Source organism: Juglans regia, chromosome 8, assembly GCF_001411555.2.
Source record: "Juglans regia cultivar Chandler chromosome 8, Walnut 2.0, whole genome shotgun sequence".
Taxonomy (NCBI): Eukaryota; Viridiplantae; Streptophyta; class Magnoliopsida; order Fagales; family Juglandaceae; genus Juglans; species Juglans regia.
In genome coordinates, this window is record NC_049908.1 from 30,330,219 (window position 1) to 30,349,583 (window position 19,365).

General features: G+C 32.4%; 4 protein-coding genes across 5 annotated transcripts in view; 2 read left to right on the forward strand and 2 right to left on the reverse strand.

Moving 5' to 3' along the window:
* The window catches only part of LOC109004516 (probable disease resistance protein At4g27220), a 963,953-nt gene that overhangs the window by 887,625 nt on the left and 56,963 nt on the right, over nt 1-19,365 (reverse strand). The gene's annotated exons all lie outside the window — the stretch shown is intronic.
* LOC118349271 (gibberellin receptor GID1C-like) lies at nt 283-3,240 on the reverse strand. Its single transcript, XM_035693303.1, has 2 exons — nt 2,873-3,240; nt 283-1,941 (listed from the first exon to the last, which is right to left on the reverse strand). The coding sequence occupies exons 1-2, from the start codon at nt 2,909-2,911 to the stop codon at nt 949-951; spliced, it is 1,032 nt and encodes a 343-aa protein (XP_035549196.1). The 5' UTR covers nt 2,912-3,240; the 3' UTR covers nt 283-948.
* LOC108987838 (histone H2AX) lies at nt 12,757-13,712 on the forward strand. Its single transcript, XM_018960863.2, has 2 exons — nt 12,757-13,079; nt 13,366-13,712. The coding sequence occupies exons 1-2, from the start codon at nt 12,873-12,875 to the stop codon at nt 13,585-13,587; spliced, it is 429 nt and encodes a 142-aa protein (XP_018816408.1). The 5' UTR covers nt 12,757-12,872; the 3' UTR covers nt 13,588-13,712.
* LOC108987837 lies at nt 15,775-18,958 on the forward strand. The gene is made up of 7 exons (XM_018960861.2): nt 15,775-16,058; nt 16,389-16,607; nt 16,884-16,970; nt 17,236-17,382; nt 18,291-18,317; nt 18,473-18,568; nt 18,652-18,958. Exons 1-7 carry the CDS (start codon nt 15,792-15,794, stop codon nt 18,865-18,867), a joined length of 1,059 nt encoding a protein of 352 aa, XP_018816406.2. The 5' UTR covers nt 15,775-15,791; the 3' UTR covers nt 18,868-18,958.

Below are 19,365 nucleotides of genomic sequence, written 5' to 3' on the forward strand. Positions count from 1 at the left end.
TATATATATATATATATATATATATAAATATATATATATATATATTTTTTGTCAAACTAATTAATTCTTCTACTCATTATCTCAAATTACATACTTGTTAAAAAAAAATCAAAAATAAAAGTAGGTATAGGAATGTTGAGTAGAATTTTTCTATTTAATCAAAAGCCTAAATAATTCCCCTAGTATGTCTGCCATTAGAAGTTTAAGACATACAGGAAATGCTACACTGCAGGTCTTTGCTGCATTGACAAAACATTCAAGGAATAACTACGGGGAAACAAATTAAGTAGAATATTGTTAACGTTCATTAGAATTCTATTTACAATTACAGGTACACTGCCAAACATGAACACAACATAGAAAACTTCCCTACACTGAAAAATAAGGGGAAAAAGGGAAAAGCAAAGAAGCAAATGCTTCATATCAAAGCTAGAACATATGTACGATGATACAGGATCACAAACCATGGACATTTTAAAGGAAAACGTTTCAATTACCCAGAAAATAACACAAGCAAGGCACCGATCCCAATTGATCGGCCACCAAATGTACCCCATCACTCGTCTTCCATCCATCCCAGCATTGCTGGAAGGCAGAATGGGTAATCTTAAACTTGGTATCTGCTAAACTAAGTCAGGTGGCTCCAGCCGCCACAGAAATATCATCAAACCAAAACTGTAGTTTTCCGGACAGAAGGACATGCACCACTAAAACATCTTGATCCAGCTACATGCTGAACCATACCTTTTGCACCCAACAATCAGGCCTGGCCCTCCTTATACCAGGAAGACAAACCAAACCCCAACGAAGCAGAATACCAGTGACGCCATGAAAATTGAAAGTGGTATTACTAACAGATTTATTTACCACACACAACCTCTTAAATACCCCAACAGGAATGTCAAGCATTTGTTACGCATGGCTGCCTACAGGCAAAAGTTCAGTCTATCAACAGTTGGAATCCACAAAGGCACTTATCTCATCCATGACAGTATAGAAGTGGTTATTATTAGGCAACAAGTAAAAGCCGATGGTTGCCTTCTCCAGATATAGAAGTTTCACCTTTTGGCCAGCCTTCTCAAGCCCCTTGACATATGCCAACTGCCAGTCCTGAATAAGGTCCAAACCAGCCACCACAACAAGGCTCTTTGGGAACTTAATTCCTTCAAGGATTTTACCCTTTGGACCAAATGGGTTACATGCTGGATGGTCTCTATCTTCCCCTTCAGGTAGAAAAGCTCTCCAATACCAATCACGGTCTCGAATGGTGACGAAGTATTTCCCATCAAATCGCTTCTCAGATTCAGTTCTTTCTTCCCCACCAAACATTGGGTTGAGCAGTATATTACCCAAAACTTCAATGTTTGACTCTACTGCTTGTAAAGCAACATGATGTACAATGTTACCTCCGGAACTGTCCCCAGCCAAGTATATATGAACCTTTGAGTCCTTACTTTGAAGCCATGTCCTTGAATTAACCCAGTTAAGAGCAGCCCATCCATCATCATAGGCACATGGATACCTGTTCTCGGGTGCACGGCGATAGTTGACAGAGACCACAACAGCCTTACAAATGCCCACTAGTCGGCGACATAGAGTGTCATATATGGTACTGTTTGCAGAGGAGTGAGCAAAGCTTCCACCATGAAAAAAGATTATGACTGGGACAACCTCAGCAGTCACGGGCTTCTCAAGATCAGTAATGTTTATCTGAGGTTCTTCCCCATGGGCTGGCCGATAGATCCGGCTAAGAAGGCTAGTACTTCTGTTAATAAATACATCAAACGAGAAAACCCCATCAACCGGTGTTGCATTAGCTGGTACTTTCCTATCAAGGAACTCTGCTAAGTGCCGGTTGAAAGTACCATCAGGGCGGCGAAGAAGATTGTAAGCCAACTTGAAATTGGAGATGAGGACCCATGTATTCAGAGGTACAACCATCTTTGCAAAAACAAAGACGTTGAAAAAGAAAGAAATAAAAATGAGAAAACATCACAATTCAGCATAATAGGTTAACATGACAAAATAGTAAATATACCTAGCGGAAATAAATCACAGTCAATTTAATCATAAAATAGAGGACCATTTTGCCATGATTGGAAGTATTATGTTCACTAGACTTTCTGTCCTTTTTTAAAAAAATCAGGAAACAACATGCAACTGATTGGGAAATAAAAAATAACAGCCGCAACATAACCCTACCCCACAAATGAGCAAGAAACCATTTCGACACAATCTTCAAACCAAAATCATATTCTCCAAAAAATCAGCTGATATTCGACCATCCAGTGCAGAAACATAATCTCAACGCTCACAAACAAGCAAGAAACCACCTTCCTTCACAGCATGATCTTCACATCCAATCGAAAAACCCAAAAACTCCAAAAACAAAACTGAATTAACAATACAAAAGTTCTACTTGTTAAAAATAAAATAACAAACCCAACCCAAGACAACCAAGTAATGAAGACATAACTCAATCAGAGCACAACAAATATCCTATGAAAAGTTTCAGGGGGCAAAACCACAAAGAAGAAAAAACGCCTCTCCCACTACCATACCAAAATAAGGGGGAAATCCAACTTTAAAGAACAAAAGCACCACCCAGAAACCAAAGTACGAAGCATCAATGAACTAAAAGAAACTGCCCCAAACCCAAACGAAACTAGTCCAACAAAAAGATAAGAAAACAGAAATCAACTTTCGAAAAGAAAAATCACTATTCAAGAGAGCAATGCCCATGGAAACCCAAAAGGCGAAATGAACCCATCAAAAGCTTCCATATTTGAACCCATAATCATCAAGAACTCTCACAAAACAAGAGATATGCAGTCCGGATATTGAACAAATCAAGTATAAATCCAGATAATACCTTGGACTCATTGCGGTTGACTTCATTACTCCCGGCCATCAAAACTGGTCCTTCAAAGAAAAGGTTCAACAGAAAAACCTCAAATAAACACCCCAATTACAGATCCTTCCTGAGAACCATAAAACACCCACTTCGCGAGCCCTCATATATTGAAAACCAAACAGGCACTTAATCTTACTTCTAGTATCTCTTTCTCTCAATAAGATCACTTGTTTAACACATCATTCCAAAGCAAACTGCCCCTAATCTCTGTCCTTTTCCCCCTCGGAAGATAATGTTAAATCTCAGTGCAATAAAACAGACATGAAGAGGGCAAGAGAGAGAATGAGAAAGGGGAGGTGAATGATAAGAACAGAAGCGTACCGCGCACGTTAGAAAACATGTAAAGACAAATGCTAAAGTACGACTGGGGTCAATGCGGACGAGAGAGACGACAAAGCGAGCGGATGAAAGGGAACTGTAGAGTGCGACTTACCCATCTAAACTATAATTATTATTTGAAAAACAAAATCGTTTTCTGGTTTTTTGTTTATTTAGTACTTATGAGGTAAATAAAAATTAAAAAAGAAATAATCAGTTTCTATAAGGAAATGGATTATCATAATTCTTTAACCCTTTTTTTAATAATAAATGGGATAAAATTTAAATAAGAGAGGAATAAATATATTAAATAAACTCTATAATATTTATTAAATAATTAATATTAATCGAAAAACTCACATGAGACTTTGTATTTTTATCTTTCTATTTTAAACCTTAAAAAGTCTCGTTTGGATGAGATGAATTGAGATTAAAGTAAAAAATTGAATAAAATATTATTAAAATATATTTTTTTAATATTATTTTTGTTTTAAAATTAAAAAAATTGAATTGTTTTATTTTATTTTATGTGAAAATTTAAAAAAATTGTAATAATTAGATGAGGTGAGTTGTGAAAACAAAAGAGATGATTTCAAATCAAAACAAAAAATGAGAAAAAATGATTAATCACTCATGCAATATAATTCACAAAATGTTATTATTTCACTAAAATCATTTAAGTAAGTATTAGTTTTAATAATATGATATTATGAGACAAGACAAGAGTATTAAGTTTCTTGAATTTAAGATGGAAAATATTACATAACATAAACAAATATGACCGAAAGTATACCGAATGTTTATTTATTTATTTTCTACCTTATAAATTTTAAATAAGAGCACCTACTTAAAAGTATATAGTCTTTACTCACAAAAGTAATGTTATATGTCAACTTTGCATATTATCTTTAAAAAAAAATGATTTCTTTATGTGTATTCCAAGTTTCTCCTAATTTTTTAAGGCTGCGCTTAGATGTTGGACTGAGTTGAGTTAAGTTAAGATGATAAAATATTATCAGAATATTATTTTTTAATATTATTATTATTTTGAGATTTTAAAAAATTGAATTATTTATTATATTTTATGTTGAAATTTAAAAAAATTATAATGATGAGTTGAGATGAGTTTGATAACCAAACGAAACCTAACAATCTTATGTAAAACTTGAAGACTCTATAATCATTAAGTAATGTTAGATACAATCTGTAAAATCTGTATATTCTCTTAAAAAAATGTAAGATTTATTATTTAAAAAATAATTTTTTTATATAAATTTTAAATTTAACAACTTTTTTCAAATAGAATGCACGAAATTTTGACACTCTAATCTTACAAATATCAAATTTTTATATTCATTTTCCAACTCATAAAGACATAAACATGGGGATTCCGTACTTCCGGCAGACGACGGAGCACGTGACAAAAGGATTTCGTAGGGGCTTCAGCTGTAGCTATGCTGAATGACTTTTGTACCCTTTTTGGCAGCTTTAATAGACGAAAGTACCTTTGAAAGGGAGAGGCAGTTTTGTCTAACTTTGGGAAGGGGTTGGGGGGGTACTTGGGGGCTTTAACTAAGCTATTTGTTTGGTCCTGATCTGTTCCATCACCTACCGATTTCTTTTTCATTCCGTGTTTCTGATTGTATTGTTTAACAAATCAGAAGGGAATAAAGCACTTCCACACAACTTGGTAGTTGGTAATGCCTTTTTTTTTTTTTTTTTAGTGAACAAAAAAGAAAAAACTTTGTTTCCTTTTTTATTCTTGTTGTAATTATTACCGTTTAAGGTGATGCATTATGGATTAAGATTATCAGTTTAATTTTAAATTGATTCTAATATTTAAATATTTAATTTTTAAATTATTAAATTCACTTTAACTTAAAACTTCTTTATACGTGAGAGTCATAATTTTTTTTAATTTAATATTTTTTTACATGCAGAACCCACAATATTTTTTAACTTTTAAAAAATACATTTAAATTCATCTTAAATAGACTTCACAAAACTCATTCCACCATTTCAACTGATTACTATTTATAAAGAACTCGACTCATTTCAACTCAACTCAACATCTAAACAGAGTTTTATTGTTTTTGACATAGATCTTTTTAATAATATTAAATACTTATAATTTTGGTAAAACTCACTTTATATATTTATCTCTGTAATACTTTAAGGCATAGACTTTAAACAATAACTTTAGATCCAGGAGTTGTTTGGGAACCATCAAATTTCATCTCTTTCTCAAAAGATCTCATAATTTCTTTTCTAAATATCAGTCAAATTTTAAAATAAAATTATATTCTAATAATATTTTAATTGTATTCTTATTCAACTTTTCTCTCACATTTTTCAAAAGATAATAAAATATTTTAACTCAAATCATTTGACTATTATTCATAAATTTATCATCTCATCTCACTCTCCAACGAAGTCAATCACTTTAATGTCTCGTTTGTTTTTACAATTTCTCTTAACTCATCTCATCTCATCTCATCTAATCATTACAAATTTATCAAATTCTTATATAAAATAAAATAAATAATTTAATTTTTGTAAATCTAAAAAAATAATATTAAAAAAATATATTTTAATAATATTTTATTTAATTTTTAACTTTAATATTCTTTTATCTTATTTTATTTCATCTTATCTATGAAATTGTATTGAAACTTCAGATTTTTAATGTCTATAGAGCCAAGACAACTTTTTACGAAAAATCTTGCCGTGCCTTCTCACACACGCATTCTTAAGGCTCCAAATGATCGATTTGACCTTAGTATTATTTTTTAGGTCTTAAAAAAAATATGAATGCGCATGAAGAGTATTAGATCATTCTCGACCTTATAAAGTTGAGATTAGATGGTGAGTTGAGACAGACCTTAGATCATTCTGGATCTTATTAGATCATTTTTGGATCTTATAAAATTGAATAATAGATGAGATAAGATGAGATAAAATAATTTTAGATTAAAATTGAAAATTAAATAAAATATTATCAGAATATTATTTTTTAATATTATCATTATTTTATAATTTAAAGAAGTTGATTTATTTATTATATTTTATATGAAAAATTTAAAAACTTATAATAATTAGATGAAATGAGATAAAATACTTTTACTATCTAAACGGGTCTAAAACTTCAAATTAGAGTGTCAAAGTATCGAAATCGATACCATATTTCATCATATGATCAAGGTGTAATTTTGTTTTTCTTACTTTTTATATTATGATAAAAAAAACATTTAGAAAAAACATACTATTAAAACACATTCACCTAATTGTCCTATTTAAACATTGGATGCTATTTATCTGTTGAGTTTTGTTTGTCTCACATAATTCCTTTTTTGTTAATTTTGAGGTAAAGTTCATTTTTGCACCCATTAATTTGCTTTTGGCATGCAACTTTAAGAGAAGTTCTACAAGAGTCCTATAAAAAAATTAAAATAATAATAATAATAAAAAAAAAGAAAAAAGAGAAGTCCTACAAGAAGGGTGGCTCTTCACAAAGCTCATGAGATGTCTTCTGTTTTCCTTTCTTTTTAATGGAAATGACACTTTACTTTATCAGTGCCAAGTGGTGTGGCTGTGGACCTGTGGCTTTTTTTTTTTTTTTGGGAAGTTGCTAGTGATATATTAGAACATAAAGCAGTTCAATACATAGATGGAGAACTACATGATTAACAAGATAAAGGCGGATCTTTTCCACTGTGGCATTGTAATAAGGATGTCGAAATTTGGATAAGAGGGATGTTGCTAAAAGCTTGCGTTGTCGCTGCCCAATGCGTTAGGTTGTACGCGTATCGATTTTTTGATCGATAAATTTTCTCACTGTCCATTCTTTGAATGAATTTAGATGATGTCTGATGTCATTTATAATGATACTCTCACATCAAAACGGTGAAAAAGAGATAAAAGATGCGCGTGCTCTCTTCATCTCTCTTGATATTAGGTGTAGTAGGGTATTCTAAGCTATTCTGTGAATAATAGAAAAAAAAATAATAAAAAAATAATGATAGAATATTGAATAATAATGAATAGTAATGAAAAATAAGTAAAAAGTAATAATAAAATGATGAATAGTAGTGAAGTATTCTGAAAATATTCTCAATAACCAAACTAGTCCTAAAACTAAGCAATATTTTTTTAAAAAACTAGTCAGCTATCAAACATCTGCAAATATCTAATGCGACATGGCATTGTATGCACATTTTGGAGAAAGAGCAAAAAATGCAAAATGCATCACTCATGGGAACACTAATCCCTTATATTTGCAAGTCTTTTTTTATTATTGACAATATCAATTATACTACTAATATGGATGTCCATCACATCAGCTTAAATAAAAAAAAAATTATAAACTCATTTTTTTAATATAATTAATCTTACCGTAAGTGGTGTATTACACTAGCTTGTACACAACATAACTCCTCACACAATACTAACCTAAGCAAAATGATATTCTAATCACCATTCTTCTCAACATTTAATTAAATGATATCAAATAATTGTTTGATAAACATAAAAAAATTTCCAATCATTTAATATCGCCATATCGGGTAATGTTATTTCAATGTCTTTACAGTACATATCATCTATATTGCATAATTTAATTTGTAAAATTTAAAATTCAGTTTTTAAATTAAATTATGTCACATAAATAATGTATGATGTAGAGACTTTAGAATAGAATTGTTCATTAATAGTAGATCATGAGATTATAAAAAATAATATAAATAAAAAAGATTATGAACAGTTTTATTCATTGAATCGACAAAACATTTCAATTTCTCAGATTGTGTTACTTTTGATACTAAGGCTCTGTTTGGAGCTTGAATGAAGCCTTAGTTGAGCTCATTTAAGGATCCAAACGAAGCCTTAACTCAACCCAAAACATCTTTACACTGAGATCTACAATTTTTTTTAACTCAACACTTCTTTATATGGGAGACCCACAATCTTTTTCAAATTTCCATAAATATATCTAAACTCATATGAACATCAAAACACATTTAGGGAGATGTTTGGATTCGAAGATGAGTTGAAATGACTTGAGATGAGTTAAGATGGATTGTGAATAGTAATGAGATGAGTTGTGAATAATAGTGAGATTTGTAAGTTAAAGTTGCTGAATAGTAATGAATAGTAGTGAGATGAGTTGAGATGAGCTGAGATCTCTTTCGAATCCAAACGTCTCCTTAAACTCAGCTTAAGTTGGCTCCACAAAACTCACTCTAGCTACTATCTCAACACATTACTATTCATAAAAAAATTTAACCCATCTCAACTCAACCCAATATCTAAACGGGCCTAAAAGTCATCTTGCAATAATTTGGAACAAATTTCCTTTATTTTTTAGTTAAAATTAACGAGTTTTACAAGTAAAACTAATTAATATGAATATTCTGTAAGATTTTATTTAAGAGTATAACATTGAATAGAATAAATTATCACATCTACAAGGTATCTAAATAAAACCTACAATGGTGAAATTAAAATATATATATGATTAAGCATGTGGAATTAACTTGTATTAATGCATATTAGAGATTAGTCTTGCTTTTTAATTAATAATAACCTCGATAAACTTTTTATATAAGATGGAGAAAGATGCACACGATATGTGACTTCTACAATATTAAATATCGATGGTGGATAATATGGATATCTTTCTTAGATATTATGATATTTGCATGTTGTCTCTATCTTTTATTATTTTAAAAAAATTTGGAATGTAAAACTATAGAGAGTACACATAATTTATATAATAACACTGTTTATTAACAAGGTGATACCATTTGTTGAAAATAACTATTTGCTACATAATTCCAAGTAAAAACACAGAGAAACAAAGGTGAAAGCATGAACTTAACCTGTAAGAGATAATTGTTCTAACATACAGGTCCAAAGAGAGACTAAACTTCTTGACCCAAAATCTGACACAACTCGAAGAATAAAAACTAAGAGCATCCAAGACTCTCCTGCAAGGACTGAGAAGGGCCAAAAGTACTGAGATTGAAACAAAAATCATGGAAAATCAACTTGAGCTCATTCGAAGAAGTTCCAACCCCAGTTTTACTCTCTCTTCCTGTTCATCACATTGGTGGATCTAACTTACTAGTTACATCACCCCGACACTTCCAAACTCTTTAACAACAACCTATTAACTTAAAAACTAATTCTAGCATCAATGAAGCCCGTCCTAGAGAAGAACAAAGTAGAAATAAGCTACCAATGAAACAAACCCTTAGACAGATTATTTTATCAAAGAATCTCCCAAAGGACATAGTTTACCAAAACTTCCAACTTAGGGGTGCTACCTACAGCTTATGGGCCGGGAAAGCCCCCTTCCCACCCCCGTACAAGGGGGGGCGGGGGTATCCCATTTGGATGCTAGGGTGCACCCCCCCCCCACCCCCCAAAAAAAAAACCGACCTAGAACCTATTTCTGGGTCATTTTGTGCCAAAAAATTAACTAAAAAAATATGAATAATTTTTTTTTTACAATAATACAAATTATATACTATTAAGTTAGAACTAATAATCTTAACTAAGATATTACAATAATACAAATTAAGATAAAATTATTCCAAAAATACAAATTGATCATCAAAAAAATATTACAAGTTGTCACATAATTTAAATAAAAGATGAATAAACTATTAAGAGACAAATTGTAGCAACATTACAGTTAAGTAAATTAACACAAGAATATCATTTTAATCGGAGAACTGGTTTTGACTTTTTGATATTAGAATTTGGGTTGGCTATGGTAGTGAAAAAGTCAATGAGCTGTGTTGTGAGATTACAAACAAACTATAATTACAAACAAGAGAAAAAAAATGAAAAATACAGTACTACTTACGTTTTATTCTGATAATCCCACTTTCTTGTTTATAACATGACTCAAATTATAATAAAGTCGTACTATACTCATATAATAAATAAAGGAAAAGGGTCACATGATATTATTTTACGATTTAGTTTAGCTAAAGCAACCAATAAAATGAAAGCAAGGTAAATGCTAATAATAATAATAATAGGATTTTTACTCTTGTCGGATTCCCAATAGACCAATCATTTTTGTTTGAAACGAAATAGTATTGCAAAATATGATTCATGCATGAACCATGCCACATGATGTTACTTTCAATGAACATTACTGTAAAAAAGGGCTACGTTCTGGGAGAGCTTTTGGAAGCATTGGCAGGCGTTGGGTCGACAATTACAAGCTAGAAACAGTACTTTTTGGATTATTGTCCAGTATCCATTCCCCCTAATTCAAACCTATATATAATTGACACACAGAGATCATCACTCTCTCTCACGACCATGCAGCATTTTTCTTATAATTTGTGTTGCATGCATGGATGGACCAACTCTCAATACCTCACTCGCCTCTTTTCCTTTCGCTTTCTTTTCTTTTCTTTTGGGTTTCTTCGATTTGCAGTTTTAGCGCTCTCGATCCAGACTTAATTCACTATAACAAATTTAGAGCTCGTTTGTTTTCAGATATGAGATGAGATAAAATGAGATGATATGAGATGAGTTGAAATTAAAGTTAAAAAGTTGAAAAAAATATTGTTAGAATATATTTTTTAATATTATTTTTGTTTTGAGATTTGAAAAAGTTGAATTATTTATTTTATTTTGTGTGAGAATTTAAGAAACTTGTAATGATGAGGTAAAATGAGATGAGATGAGATGTTTCTTGAAAACAAACGAGACCTTAGTCTTTTCTCACGAACTTCTTTTCCACGGCACATCATCGTGGAAAATACAGGCCTGATCATACAAAGGATGTATGTGGAAAAAAAATCAAGCTATTCCAGCAACTCCGACGACCTGAGAGATTCTTTGATAAAAATGTCTTTTTGTGGCGCGATTTTTTGCCGCAGCAAAACATACGATTTAAAAAAATTAGACTTATATTTCTTCTCCTTTATCCCGATATCATTTTAAATTGAGTCAAGTGTTTTAAAATCTTTCAAATATTTTAAAAGTCTAAAATTATATAAATAGGATATTTTTAGTATTATTGGACTGTGATTAAAATTTTAAGTCAGCCTCTTTAATGTTTGGAGCCTCAAAACTGTTATAGTTTTACAAAATTAGTTTATTTAAATGATTTTATTTCTCTTGGAGATATTTACTATGCTTAATTATTTGTTTTATGTCAAAAACTCTATTTATTTTGATGAATTTATTTCTCTTAAAAATATTTATAAAAACTCATCATTTTATTTTATGATAAAAAATATTATTTATTTGAATCAAGAATATAGAGTTTGGTTTTAAAACTTAATGTACTTCCCTTTGTAATTATTTCTACTCTTCATTTTTTATTAATCTTTTATTTCAGTTGGATTTATTTCCAATTAGATTTAAGTTAAGAACCCTAAAATGTAGGGTTAGGATATGTTCCCCAAAACCCTAGCTCTCTCTCCTCTCTCTTTCCTCTTCCCCCCCCCTCCCTCGTCTCCCAATTTCCCTTCCCCTCTATGACTCTTGCTGCCGCTCGCAACCACTAGTCATGCCCCCCTCGCCAATGAGTTTCTCTCCCTCAAAAGTAAACTTATAAAAAGATATTATAAAAATAAATCTACAAAATACAAACTGACATGAATTCATATGACACGTTAGATTTTACTTTTTAATAAAAAATAGTTTTAAAATCTAATGTATGACATTAAGACACGTCACTTTATGAATTTATTTTTATAAAAAAATTTTATGACATAAACACTTCTCGTTAATTTTTGAGTGGGATTTTCTTTTTGAAATATATGATAGACTGCGTGATTAACACTTTTAAAAAAAAAATCATGACATTTTGCACTAAACTTTTGGGCGACAATTCTATTTCTTAAAAGGATAGTTTTAACTTTTGTGGAATATAATTATCCAATTTTTGCCAACGAATTTACATTAATTTGAGCTTATCTTTACTAGCCAAACACCTTAAGAAATCAACAACAAAATGCCAAAAAAACTTCTCATTGGCTAAACTATTTCTGTTACCCATTTTTGGATTTCAAGTCTTACCATGAATACTAAAATTCTATTATATACAAATTGGTATGTATATATACAATTTATTTTAAGATATTAGCTATAAAAAAAATTAAAAAATAAATATTTTTTTTATAGCTAAACATAAATATTTTTTAGGTTAGTTGATGTGATAGATTTTCATATAAAATTTTATTTAATGCGTAAAAAAAAAAAAGTAATCTTCATTGATTTCTCATTTAAAAGAAAAGGGACAAAAAATATCCATATATTTGGTAAGACGAAAAACGATGGGTGTTACTTGTGAAGCACCGACCGACGTCGTTTTAGAATATGTCACACCGACTCCAAAGAGACCGCGAAAAATCGAACACTCCGATTCCTAAAGCTATTCCCGCGAATCTTCAAAGAGTAGATGCCACGTTGGCGATCCGCGTGAGTGCCCTCTCAGCCAATGAACTTGTGCTCTCACCGCCTATATAAATCTAACCCCGTCTTCCACACGCTCCAAGTCTCACATCACACAGGGAAAATTTGGCGGAAGTGGTAGGTTTTGGGGGCTTTATTTGCAACACTTTTCGTCGATTCGTGAGATCCATTTGGAGTTCGATTATTCAGCGTAGAGATGAGTTCGACGGGCGGAGGTGGCTCGACCAAGGGTGGGAGGGGCAAGCCGAAGGCCTCGAAGTCGGTGTCTAGGTCGCAGAAGGCTGGACTTCAGTTCCCGGTTGGGAGAATCGCTAGATTTCTCAAGGCTGGCAAGTATGCTGAGCGTGTTGGTGCCGGAGCTCCCGTATACCTCTCGGCCGTGCTCGAATACCTCGCTGCTGAGGTCCGTTTCTTCTTTTTGGTTCTAATTTATTTTGGTTTTGATGGCTGGGCCAAAATATTCTCGTGTATGATTTTAGGGTTTGTTTGAGTTCTGATGTTTTACGTTTGGAATTGGTGTTTGGGATTTTAATTTAGTGATTTTTGTTGGGATTGGATTTTGAAATTAGATAATCAAATGGTTTTTGCTCTCCTTTGTGGACTTATCTTTGTTGGTCGATCTTCTTTTAAACTCAATTGGGTTATCACTTTTGATGTGAGTCTAATTATGGCGTTTGATGTATGTTCAGGTGTTGGAGCTTGCTGGTAACGCGGCGAGAGACAACAAGAAGAACAGAATTGTGCCGAGGCACATCCAACTTGCAGTGAGAAACGATGAGGAGCTGAGCAAGCTTTTGGGCTCTGTTACCATTGCCAATGGAGGTGTACTGCCTAATATCCACCAGACTCTTCTGCCCAAGAAGGTTGGGAAAGGGAAGGGTGAGATTGGATCTGCTTCTCAGGAGTTCTAGGTCTAGCTTAGTTGTTTCACATTGTGTAATGTATATCTGCATTGCAATTTCCTCCTTTTGTCATATGAATTTTGATGGTACCTTTTTGTCAATGAAAAGAATTTATCGACTTTTGCAACTGTTCAGACCGTGTCTGTATCTTCACCAATTCACAACCAAATATGATTATAGGTTGACACACTGGATACAAGTATCCATTTGAGAGATTGGTTTTTTGTAGTTGAGAGAGGTTTACTCAATGAAGTTCGTCGTCAGGCGATCTCGTGATTTTTGCTATGCGTTTTCCATCTTTTCCTGGATAGGGCTTTTGAGTTACTGTGCTATATGAGTATGGCGTGCGAGGAAGTTTTTTCCCATCTATCTCACTTGAGTTTCGCACTGGACCTTTGTGAATCCCAACCAATTTTGTACATAGTCAAGGCTCCACCTGAAACATAATGCGCAAAAAAAAAAACAGCGTTTAGTAACCTAGTAATTCATTGTAACATTATTAACAACACAATGAAATGATGTTAAAATCAGGCATGAAGTCTGTTGGAAGAAGAACAGCTCTATTCATCACACAGCTGCGTATTATTACTAGTGATCGGACATGACTTACAAAATAAGACCATTGATAAGTGAGTTGTTCATACTAGTAGTTATGGCCTTGTGGCTAACACTTGATTAATTTGACTGTGCCAGAAGTCTCAAATGGAAAACATAACTTGTTTTTGAAAAAGTAATGATATCCTTTGAGGAGGGGAAGTGAGTTATATTGGGTGCGATGGATGGATTTGGTCTTGTTTGAATTTAAAGATGAGTTGAGATGATTTTAAATGAGTAAAATAAAATATTATTATTATTTTAAAATTTGAATAAGTTGAATTGTTTATTATATTTTATATGAGAATTTAAAAAAATTATAATGATGAAATGATATGAATTAAGATGAGTTTTGAATCTAAACATACCGCTTTTGAGAGACTTCTCTCACAAGCATTTCATTTTTGAATATCAGGCCAGTAACAGTATTATCATTTGTTACATGGATCTGCCTTAGAATTTTCAAATTAAATAATCATTTAAAAATCTCATGAACAGACGTCATAAATAGATAATTGAAAAAATAATCCAAGAGTCGAAGTCATTGCTAAACTGTTGAGGAATAATCTTACATTATTTGTATATAAGGTTTTGAAATTGTTTATAAAGAATGAACAATCATTTCTTGTTGAATCGGTTTTATGAGATGAGTTAAGTTCATGAATTTTTTCATTGTACCAAAGCCTGCCACAAGACGAATGGGGATCTACATTATTTACCTCATGACAAGGATCAGAAAAAATACTGGCCTGTACGTGAATGAGGGTGTTGAAGAATAATTCTACATTTCCTGTAGATAAAGTCTTAGACATATTTATAAAGAATAAACAATTCTCTATTATGGAACCGGTTTTATGAGATGAATTAAGTTTATAAATTTCTTCATGATATTAGACCTGCCACAGGTGAATGAGAGTTCACACTACTTATCTCTTGACAAGGATTAGAAAAAATACTGGTCTGCACGTGAGAAAGAGTGTTGAGGAATAATATCATACTGTCTGTGGGCAAGGTTTTGAGCATGTTTATAAAAAATAAACAATTTTCTTTTGTGGAACCAATTTTATGAGATGAGTTAAGTTCTATTAATTTCTTCAAAAGCAACTCACAATATATTTAAAATTTGATATTTTGATGAGCTTCCATTTTTGACGTAAAGATAAAAATTCATATGAATATATTTTTTAAATTTTCTGGGTGGGATATTAACTGATATTTTCTTTTGTCGTTAAAAAAAAAAAAAAAGGAATCAGAGCATGGGGTCCGTTTCTTTAATTATAGAAAATAATCTTAATATTTTTATAAATACATTATTTTTCATATGAATAGATAGACCAATAATTCAATCCATTTCGTTTGTATTGGATTACGTTATATTTCTGGAATGAATTTGCTGAATCCATTGAATAGATCATTTGCTCTGTATACTTATTTTCTGGGTAAATTCCATTTTAGTCAAATGCTATTCACTGTATAATGGGATTCTTTATAAATATGAAGATATATATATATATATATATAATTAATTTATATTGTTTTTATTTCATGATGTAAATGATATATCCTTTTATTTTTTTTATGAGTGGTTGAGAACGACTACTGCAAACAATGTCTTAAACATGCTGGGTTATGTAATGAATTCACTTCTTTTGAGTTTTATTTGGATGGGAACTGTGGCCTATTATGCTGGTTTGTCATGTCGGCCGCAACTGAGACTCACAACATTCGGGATCATATGCTCGTCTGAGGTTGGTGTCTCGAGGCGACAGGCTTTGGAGCAACTGGATAAGAAGCTGGCCGAGGACGACGACAGGGCAGCACTCTCACTTGCTAAGGATTTGCAAGGCAAGCCTGGGGGGCTTCGATGCTTTGGGGGTGCTAGACAGGTCTGTGACAGTTAGTTCCTGGTTGTTGTTTTGGATGAATTTTTAGAAATTGCGGTGGCAAAGGAAATTTGTAAGTTTCTGCAACGTTAATGTGCTTAGCAGAATCATCTTGATGTAAAATAGAGGAAAATTGTCTTTGCAATCTTGGATGAGTCTAGCTGCAAATTGGCTAAGATGTAGTCTGGTTTATGATTCGGAAATAGAATTGTAATTCATTGTTATAGAGTTTTATGTATCTGCATATCGCTAGTAGATAGTTGTTCTCCCTGTGTACTTGTTCAAAGTTGATATAGATTGGTTCTTCATCATACAAGGGGGTCAATGATGCAGGTGCCCCAAAGACTTTATTCCTTGGATGAATTGAGGCTGAATGGAATCGAAGCATCGTCTCTTTTGTCACCGGTGGATGCAACACTTGGTTCAATAGAAAGAAACCTGCAACTTGCTGCTGCTCTGGGAGGGCTTGCTGCCTGGAATGTGCTTGGCTTTAGCCCACAACAAGTTCTATATTTTTCTCTGGGGCTGCTGTTTCTATGGACACTGGATTCAGTAATTCCGTTCTATCTCTCTCTCTCTCTCTCTCTCTCTCTCTCTCCCTCTACCCAAGACCCTTTTCTGAAACTATGTTCCAAGAACTTGTTTTATTCTGAAATTGTGTGTTTTTGGCTTAGTACCAATATGTTGTGTTATTCTTGGAGGCACTTAAAATTATTTCGTTGGCCGACTCACCCACTCACGTGTTGCTTAAATCACTAACAGTGGAGACAAGGTCGAATTGTCTTTACCATACTAATACTAGAATCTTACAATATTGGTTGTTTCTAGGTCTCTTTTGATGGAGGTGTTGGTAGCTTGGTTCTTGATACAATTGGGCACACATTTAGTCAGAAGTACCACAATAGGGTTGTTCAAGTAAGATACCTCTCTCATTGTGTGGCAGTGCATTGCATTTGCTCATTATGTTTTTATAGGAATAACTATCCAATAACACTATGCTGAGACCATTCTACATTTATTTGGTGATGACATTCATGCTATGTTCTCGTTTCAAAGGCCATATCATGTTCAGGGCTGCTTTGTTCTGTAAGATTATCGTGTTGTATGTTCATTACAGTATTACCTATCTTCTGATAAGTTTTATAACTGTTTGTCATGTCAATATGGACTTCATGTGCAGCATGAAGCTGGCCATTTCTTAATCGCTTACTTAGTAGGCATTCTTCCCAAAGGATACACACTAACTAGTTTGGAAGCTTTGAAGAAGGAAGGATCTCTAAATGTTCAAGCTGGGACTGCTTTTGTGGATTTTGAATTTGTTGAAGAAGTGAGTTTGTTTTCTTTAATCTGATTTTAATTATATAATTTCTTCTGTTCCTAGTCTATTTTCTGTCTCGCTGCTGTTTTGGGTTCTATTAAGTTAGATACTTATTTTATGGAAGGTCAGGTTTCATTTCAAGTTCCTTCTCAACAAAAGGCACTTGATGATGCCATGGCTCTGCTGCTTTTATCCAGAACTAATTGCTATGAATTGGATCTGACGTTGTAGCAGAGCTCAAAGCTCTTTTGGGTCTTGTCACAAGTCAACTTGAGGGAGTTATTGTCTATTGTCTTTGTTGTCACAGGTTAAACCTGTGGCAACTCTCAGCAGGTCGAGTCTTCTACTCAACTCATTAACTTTGTCGACACAAAGTTATATGATAACATCCAGTCTTTCCATTTTGGCAATTTGATATATAATTTATCATTCATGGGCGTTGATAAGATCTTGTAGCCATCGAGGTAATGGAATTGTGTCCCTTACCCAATTGGTATACCTAAAAGTAACAAGTATGTTGGATACTGTCACGGTATCATTGATCAAACAATAAATAATAGAACTTTACATACAGAGATTGTGGCATTTTTTCTAGAATAAATTCTTTGGGATTGGTCTGATCCATTGACTTAATGCATAGGACCTGGTGATGCTTAGATTTAATCAAGCATGGCTAAACAATAGCAGCTTAACCTTTGATAAGGGAAGTGGTCTATGTAAAAGTGGAATTCAAAAGGTTTCATTGGAGGGGGTTCGGTTAGTTCTAATGAGCAAGCTGAATGCTTCTATATACAAACTTATAACTTGATAGCCGCTATATTCTTAAAAAATATATAAAAAAGAAATCTTTATTACCAATATAAATAGTGTTTTGCCTTCTTGTTACTGAATGTTACCTCCCCTTCCATGTCATGCAGGTTAATGCAGGAAAAGTATCTGCTACAGTATGTCACAGCATTCTTAGAGCTTATATATATATATATATATATACATGCCTGTAACATATTTCATTTAATGTTACTCTTAAAAAATATTTAGTTTTTTTTTATTGAAAATAATGAGTTTTATCTCCCTGGAAACAAATCCTTTTGTTTTTCAGACACTGAACAGATTCTCATGTATAGCACTGGCGGGTGTGGCGGCTGAGTATCTTTTATATGGAATTGCTGAGGGAGGCCTTGCTGACATTAACAAAGTTTGTACTAGTTCTTACTTATTTGACATACTAAGCAAATTATACATATTATTAATTGAACTTGATCGTTAATGATTGAACAGTTGGACATGCTACTTAAAAGCTTGGCCTTCACACAGAAGAAAGCGGATTCCCAAGTCAGATGGTCTGTACTGAATACAGTCCTACTTTTGCGGCGCCATGAATTAGCACGAGCTAAGCTTGCAGAGGCCATGTCCATGGGAAAGTCTGTAGGAACTTGCATTGGCATTATAGAGGAGACCATAGACGATTCAGACATCCAGCTGCAACTGGGTTGAAGTGGAGGCTCAATCTAAATACTTGCATTGGCAATGGTCAAAATAATAATATAATATTATGTATTTTATAATAATATTTTATAATAAATTCTTTTTTATATTTTATAAATACACTCCATATATTAATTAATAATTTAATTAATTTTACTTAAAAATTATTGTTTTCCAATTATTTTTTATATTAACCTAATTATCCAACATAATATAACTTTGTTTACAAAATATATTTTCTGGAAAATCCGGACATAATATAGCCTTCTTTACTAATGAAAGTTTTAAAAAGAATTTAATAAAATCTTGCTGATTATTTATGAATAAAATATGAGTTTGATAGATGAATAATGACTCTACAACTTTAAAAATTCATTTAGAGTTACTGTAACTCAAAATCTAAGCTAAACGTTTTGAGCTAGTCCAATATAGCTCGTTTATACAAAATTTAACTATATTTTAAATTTCATGGATATTTAGCTAGTTTAATACTAGTGCTCTTATATA

Coding starts and splice junctions, on each gene's coding strand:
- LOC118349271 (XM_035693303.1), bottom strand. CDS start 2,911: ATGGCCGGGAGTAATGAAGTCAACCGCAATGAGTCCAAG. Junction 1,942..2,872: donor TCAACCGCAATGAGTCCAAG/GTATTATCTGGA, acceptor GTTTTTGCAAAG/ATGGTTGTACCTCTGAATAC.
- LOC108987838 (XM_018960863.2), top strand. CDS start 12,873: ATGAGTTCGACGGGCGGAGGTGGCTCGACCAAGGGTGGGAGGGGCAAG. Junction 13,080..13,365: donor TCGAATACCTCGCTGCTGAG/GTCCGTTTCTTC, acceptor ATGTATGTTCAG/GTGTTGGAGCTTGCTGGTAA.
- LOC108987837 (XM_018960861.2), top strand. CDS start 15,792: ATGCTGGGTTATGTAATGAATTCACTTCTTTTGAGTTTTATTTGGATG. Junction 18,318..18,472: donor CAGGAAAAGTATCTGCTACA/GTATGTCACAGC, acceptor TTTGTTTTTCAG/ACACTGAACAGATTCTCATG. Junction 18,569..18,651: donor GCCTTGCTGACATTAACAAA/GTTTGTACTAGT, acceptor ATGATTGAACAG/TTGGACATGCTACTTAAAAG.